This window comes from Cyprinodon variegatus, unplaced genomic scaffold, assembly GCF_000732505.1.
Source record: "Cyprinodon variegatus isolate N-32 unplaced genomic scaffold, C_variegatus-1.0 Scaffold90, whole genome shotgun sequence".
Lineage (NCBI taxonomy): Eukaryota > Metazoa > Chordata > Actinopteri > Cyprinodontiformes > Cyprinodontidae > Cyprinodon > Cyprinodon variegatus.
Genome location: NW_015150543.1, coordinates 1,266,578 through 1,274,135, shown reverse-complemented (window position 1 = coordinate 1,274,135; position 7,558 = coordinate 1,266,578). Strand labels below are relative to the sequence as shown.

The window sequence follows — 7,558 nt, the reverse complement described above, 5'->3', positions numbered from 1 at the left end:
AGAACGAGATCCTGGATACAAGCGGTTGAAATGAGTTTTCTTCATAGTGTGTCTGGGCTCTCCCTTAGAGATGGGGTGAGGAGCTCAACCATCCGGGGAGGACTCAGAGTAGAGCCGCTGCTCCTCCACATCGAGAGGAGCCAGTTGAGGTGGCTTGGGCATCTGATTAGGATGCCTCCTGGACATCTCCCTGGTAAGGTATTCCAGGCACGTCCCACCGGGGGGAGGCCCAGGGGGAGACCCAGGACACGCTGGAGGGACTATGTTTCCCGGCTGGCCTGGGAGCACCTTGGGATTCCCCCGGAGGAGCTGGCCCAAGTGGCTGGGGAAAGGGGAAGCCTGGGCCTCCCTACTGAAGCTGCTGCCCCCGCGACCTGATCCCGGATAAGCGGAAGAAGATGGATGGATGGATGGTATTACAAATTCAGAATGCATTAATGGTTTAATAAATCTAGCTTGTTTGGGTTTTTTGGGGCTGGCTAGCACTCTCTGCTCCAAAATTGAGTGAAAAGATTCACCTGCTCTCTCCTATTTACCTTCATTCCTTATAATTGTTCTTTTGCTCTCTCTGTCAGTGTTGACCAGAAGGTCTCCTCCTTGCTTGTATGACAATCAGTTCAGTGTCAGAGTAAGTTCCCCAAACCCGGAACAATATTCCAGTGAAATAATTATTGTGGTTTCCTTCATTGGTCTTTAATTGTTCCCTTCATTCAATCCCCCATGAAATATTATACATACTGGGCCTACACACAGGAAAAGCCTTATAATGGGCTGATGGGTATTTACCTGAATTTAAACAGTTCGGAAGTATGTTCAAAGAATTCATAGAGGAATTTTAAATGGTTTGTGATACCTAAGCACACCAAACAGGAGTATCTTGTAATGTATGGGCACATAAACAAGGAAATATGCCTGAATCAGGTTTCTCCACAAAGTATTGAACCTTATTAGCAGCTTCAGGCTGGGACACTTCTACATTAAGGCCACCTTTTTCAGATTGGGCTGACTCTTTAAAAGATACAATACCTCCTCTTGAAACTGAAGACTCAAAACGAGCTAACCTCCTTAGCCATTCATATGGAGTGATTTTTCTGCCAAAACGTTGTTTACAAAAATGCATATTGCGAACACAAATAAAGCATATTGCAAATGCATAAAGCATGTTTCACACAAACTCTCCTTAAATGTTGCACACACACAAAAATTTGTTTTACAAACCGGACTCTAACATTGCATTTAAAATATAATTTGTAAATTGTCCCCGATTACAAAACGATCGCTGCTCGCATATGAAACAACGTCTCCTCGCGTACGAGACAATTCTTCACGCTCTGCAGTAAGTTTCTGTCAAAAGTCACGTGATACATGGAGAATTGTCATTCTGACTAACCAACAGCAGGAGGCGCCATACAATTTAAACAAGTGAAACGTGCCGGTGTTACATCGAGCTGCGTTTTCCCCATCAGATACGGTTTCCCCTGCATCTCCGCACAGTGCAGGTGGCACAATTCACCTAAACCCCTAGATCTGATTATTTCTGGTAATCATAGAGAAAGAATAATTTTCTATGTCTTTTTAATCAGGCAGTCATTGCTGGTTGTAGGCTTCAACAAGTTACTTCACAATCCCAAATAAACTGGTCAGACTTAGGAATTTAATTATGGCCTAACAAAATGGCTGCTACTAACCACAACTCCACAAAATACAGCTAGTTTTGACCCCTTAAAAAGCTTTGGAGTGCCTTGGGCAGACAGGCACAGAGTAGTGGATTCATGGAGCAGGAGAAAGAGGAAGAGGAGGCAGTGTGCAAGGCGATGTAAAAAGGGCTGCAGAGGTGGGCTAACAGCGAAGCTAAGAAGAAATCTTCATGGACCACCACTCCCTTTAATTCTGCTCTCCAATTTCTGCTCATTGGGCAGCAAAATGGATCATCTTCAACTTGAACTCTCTTCAGAGAAGGAGATTAGTACCTTCTGCGCCATAATCCTGACCGTGTCATGGCTTATTTCATCCATAGTGGACAATCCCGTTATCCTGGAGGGGCTCACATAATACCGTGCCGATAAATACATCGAATTCAGCAGTAAGACTAGAGGCAGGGAGAGTTGTGTGTTTATATCAACAACAACTGGTGTAAAAAAATGCTAGAGCGGTCTCCAGCTTTTGCTCCCCAGATATTGAGTTTTTGACTGTCAACTGCACACCTTTCTATCTGCCCAGAGAGTTCACTGTGGGTAGCATCACTGCTGTATACAGTATGTGCCCCCCAGCGCTAATAAAAAAAGAGACCATGACTGCTCTCTACCATCTCTGAGCTCCAATCTGCACACACAGAGGGTGTTTTCATCAATGCTGGGGATTTTATCCAGGCTAATTTGAAGACTGTTCTCCCTCATTTTTACCAACATGTGGACTTTGCAACTCAAGGACAGAATACTCTAGACCTGGCTAATTCTAACATATAAGATGCATTCAGAGCAGCCCCCCGCCCCCACCTCGGCTCGCCACTTACCTATCTGTCCTTCTAATTCCTGCATATATGCTGCAGCTTATCAGGGCTAAACCAACAGCGAAGCAAGTCAGGTTGTGGACTAAGATGGCTGACTCCCACTAACCCGGGTGGAATAAGTTTTCACAGTGGGTAGAGGTGAACTATCATGAGGAGAATACATGACCAGCACACTGCGGAGAAAGCTGCGATAAAAGAGGAGTTGGTAGAGGCGACGTGGGTAGCACTGACCACTGGACATCTGTCAATAACCATAACCAGCTGGGAACTTCACTCCTTCGCTGTAATTTTAAACTTTATTTCACCATGACACCACCAACGATTACCACAACATTATGTTTGCATCTTGATGATTACTTGGATGAATGTGGGTAAAGTGGGACACTTTTATAAAATATAGGTTTTGTGGTATTTATTTAGCCTATTTAATTTCTACAGCTAGAGTTTCATATGATGCATTTTTACAAACTTCGGGATCTTCACATTACAAGAGACATTATAAACACCTGGCTTGAGAAACGTGTTCAAATATGTACTTTTACATAAATACATAAATTTAAATTTCAAATGTAGAATTCAAATTAGCCATTTTAATCTAAATGAATCTAGATTAATTACGTTGACATTCATCTAGATAAAAAGATAAAAAAAAAATCTATTCCAACCACTAGTAACCACAGATTGCAGACCCACATTGAAAATGTGTTTACATTTCATGTTACCATTACGAATTTATTTATATGATAATATATATACTGATATTTGAACATTATCCAACCCTAAGTGCAATGCTATTATCGAAGCAATTTGCAAAACTTATGGAGTGTTGATTCGTATCTCCTCTTCATGGTTTATGCGTGTTTAGGGCAACTTTGTCCATAATGACTAAGATCCCAAAAAATTAGCACCAAATGTCTATGCAAATAAAAAAAAATATATACGTGCATTCAGTTGGTCTTTGTATTTGACATACTGAAAATGTTGGCAAATCAAATAACATGTGCCACAGTGTTGCAGACTGCTCTGTTTGAATGGATACATTAATTCTGTTATTTCACAACCCTTACCTTGTCCTTAACAAGTGCAAGAAGAGCATATGCAGTGGTCTCCAGTGAATAAATATCTCCCTTTGAAACAGGCCAATGGGATCCATCTGTCAAAGACATCCAAACATGAATACTACACTTGAATGCATTGCAAATTAAAAAAGCTTTAAACTTCCATTATTTAGTTATGCCTGTTATTTTACATCTACAGGTTTTGCAATTAAATATTTTGTTTGAAAACCTTGGGCAGCAAAGTTGTAGAGAATCTGTCGATTCAGCTTGTTGTTGGTTGCCAGGGCATATGATGTCAGTGCGACAGCATAAGGATTGGTGAGTTTATCCAAACGCCGCTCTAGGTAAGCTTCAGCTTTGCTCATGCTGCCTGGAAGGCTCTTTAAAAAAAGCAAAGACAGATGATATAAAATCATTATTTAGATAAGCCATAACAAGGTGTTTAAAAAGCTGAGCAAAGTTGTACCGATTTTCCCCTTATTTTCAAAATAGAATTTGTATTTAAAGCTTAACATCTGTAGACTCTACCATATACATTGGATCTCAAAACTTAAGCAATGCTGTTGTAATTTTTTTATTAAAAATTAAAAAAAAAAATCGACCAACAATGTTAAATTCCTGTGAACTGTCAGGCATTTTAATCCTAATCCTTTAATCCTCTTATTTGAATCAACAATACATTTGGCTTAAAATTCCATTATATACAGTGCTCCAGACATCTGGAGAACAAATATTTTGTTAATATATAGTGCATAGCAAGCAGTTGCATCCTATAGCTCCGTGAAGTTTGTCGTTTGTGCCTTGGATGCATTACTGACCATTTTCCAACTTTTGCTCTTTTTTTTACTTGTGGGAAAATGTCTAATGTTTGTCATGTCATCGTGTTCACACTTTTTTTCTAACTCTAGAGGATTGTCTTTGTGTTCGGGACCTTGATCTTTATGTGAACGAGAGATGTTTGAAAATAGGGAAAACTGAATTGGAAAGCTATATTTTATTTTTAGTTACCGTAATTAGATTCATTGAAAAGGGAGGTGCAACACCATTCTTACCCCTGAGTGTCCTGACCGGACTTGAAACCAACAATTAATAGGTTAAGGAGGCTAAAGATTAAGGTGATGGCAAGGAGACCTCTCAACCCCAACTATTTGGATCTCATCACGTGAGATAATTGGTCCAAATATCAGAGAAAGAGAAGGGTTTTATTAGGCTAATGCCCAACAGACACTCAAAACTGATCTTTATAAATGCTATCCATTTTATTATTTGTCAGCTTTCTGTATTTTTAATATCAGAAACTAACTTAACATAATGGAATTTATTCTATATCTATAAATCAGTGGTATGAATAATTGTGAAATAAAAAAATCACGCCTGATTTTTTTATGGTCTTGCTTTTGTTTTGCTCCAAAAAAAAAATGCTGCATTGAAAATGTAATGTAATGTTTGCACTTCAAGAGTCACTTTAGCATCAATTTCAAGTTATTATTTCATCAACAAAAACAGAAAAGACCTAGAAAGAGTCTGTTATATAGCTATAACAACACTGACAATTTAACTTGCAGTAAAATTTATTGCTTAGCATCAAAAGTTTTTATGAACGTTATGCATGAATAGGCTACTTACATCAATAATGGAAGAACACGCTCCACTTGCCTCTCTCATGGCAATCAGGCAGAAAGCAGTCATAGAGGCATCTGAATCTACACCGCCAACATCCCCCTAAAAGGGTATATTGGATACAAGGCTGATAATATCTATTTATGAGCCAGTATTATTAGAAAGCTTTTACTTACTATCATGTTTTTATCATATACGTCACCAATTTCCACAAACATCCCATCAGGTTGCTGTGTTTTAAGAATTAGAAACCTGATAGCGCCACATAACACATTGGAATCAATGTGGATAAAATTGTTTGCCATGGAAAACACCTTTGCAACATAAGCCGTCAGCCTATGGAGTAGACGAGTGAGAGGAAGAGAGAGGAGAAAGGCTCATTAACATAATAACTTATTTCATGGACATTTATTAGATTTCTTTATAAACATAGGATTTATAACTGTTCATCTAACCAGGTGGTGCTTGGGTATGATTTAAAAATTGCAAAGGATCCATCATCTTTGCGGAATTTAAGCTGCCCTTCATAGCCTGCAAAAGAGTCAGCGATATTTAATTACCATTAAACTCTCATTAATGAGATGTTTGAGGAAAAAATACTATGAGCATTTATTAAACATTGTTAGATATGTTACTGATAGCATTTTTCAGTATCTCTGCCTAAAAGGGGGGGTCTATAAAGCTTACCACTTTTAATATGCTGTATAGCTTTGTTGCGCTTTTCAAAGCCAACAGCTTCCCATTGGTTGGTTTTGTCCAAATAGATAGCAGCGATGACAGGCAGAGTCATGGCAGCCATGTTCTGCTCTCCACAACCTGTGGGCTCTTTGATTAGAGTACCCATAGACTCCCCACTAATGGCATTATCCAGTAATGTACTCATCTGCCCGATACCTGTGTTTACAAAGAAAACTTTTATTTACAAGGATTGTTATTGGATTAATAACAGAGGAATCTCTAGTAAAATGTACAGCATGCTTTTGCTCTTCTTCTGCCAACATTTGTTTGGACAAGGTTAAATTTCATTGCTCAGGATCTTCCATTGTAATAAAACATGAGACATATTAAGTTATTGAACATGTCTTTATCAAACTGCTATATAGTCAGCTTTACAGTCTATTAAATCATTAACTTGTCAGCTCAGTGACTGGTGGTGCATCTTACTAATAACCTAGTCTCTATAAATATTGTCACCTTAAACTTTCTAATCATGGTAAATATTGGTTTGAATGAAGGTATTACATTGTTTTGAGAGTTAAATATTTACATTTCATTGCCACAAATAATTTGACTACAGCCCTCTTCCTATATAACATGTCAGGATTCAAAAGAAACAGGGATTTGGGCTGTATGTGTTTATTTGTGTTAGGATAGTTATCATTGATGTTGTGTAAGTTTATTACACCCTAATATTACCTGCCTGTTGCGTGTCAGAACTGATGTTTTCCTCAGTAGTTTATCTAGTTAGGAAAGTTCCTCTGTTTAGATATACAGTTATAATCTTCATTCTGAACATGGCAAAGACTTGGGAATGGAATGAGAGCGGTGTCCCCTTAGCTAAGAACAAAGTATAATATGTTGGTATGGCTGGAGCCATGAATATCTCCTCATCTGCAAACAGGTATGATGTAATTATGTGATAATGCGGCATACTGGAGATGTATAAAATGCTTCTCTTACTGTTTATCAGGGCCACCTCACGAGAAGTGAGCCCAGTTAGTGAGCAGCTTCCTTCTGTAAAGCTGGGCATACACTGTGCGACTTTTTCAGCTGTTGCACTGAACAGGGGTTTAGTCGTACAGTGTGAGTTCACAGCTCACGATTTATGTACGGCCCAACGCTCTCATTCAATCTACCTGCTCACACTGAACGACTACAAGCCACGTCGGACTCAGCTCTGCTGTGATATGGAGCTGCTCTGAGTCGTCTGTCCGGAAGCCAAACAAATAGAAGGGAAATATGAGGCTCACTAGAGTGACTCGCGCTGCCCTGGCAATTTGTGCATTTTGTGCTAGTCCTAGAAAGAAAAGGTGAGGATGTATTTCCAAAAAAATAACGTGGCTACTACGGTCTGTCAATTTTACAGACAGAACTGCATTTCTCTCATTGCATCCCTGCCATGCTGCTGTGTTTACATCTGAGAGGAAGAAGAAAAAGAAGAATCCTCCTTGGGCAAATTGCCCAGGGCGCAAATCAAAAATGTTTGATTTTCTCCCGACCTCACGATTCCTGATTGGGAGGTGGTCGTGAAAGGCTGATCGCCCCTTGTAACCCCCTGTAAACTACATGACGCACGATCAGGCTGAAAGTCGCCCCGAAAATCGCACAGCGTATGCCGGACTTTACTCAAAGCAACTTCTCTGATCTGAGT

The 7,558-nt window shown here is 39.5% G+C and overlaps 1 protein-coding gene across 1 annotated transcript in view; it reads right to left on the bottom strand.

Moving 5' to 3' along the window:
* The window catches only part of LOC107084014 (complement C3-like), an 84,236-nt gene that overhangs the window by 17,884 nt on the left and 58,794 nt on the right, over positions 1-7,558 (bottom strand). Inside the window, exons 23-28 of the mRNA XM_015373641.1 lie at positions 5,875-6,065; positions 5,643-5,718; positions 5,364-5,523; positions 5,194-5,289; positions 3,797-3,947; positions 3,577-3,662 (exon numbers count right to left, since the gene is read on the bottom strand). Of these exons, the coding sequence (XP_015229127.1) occupies positions 3,577-3,662; positions 3,797-3,947; positions 5,194-5,289; positions 5,364-5,523; positions 5,643-5,718; positions 5,875-6,065 (760 nt within the window). The remainder of the gene's footprint in view (positions 1-3,576; positions 3,663-3,796; positions 3,948-5,193; positions 5,290-5,363; positions 5,524-5,642; positions 5,719-5,874; positions 6,066-7,558) is intronic.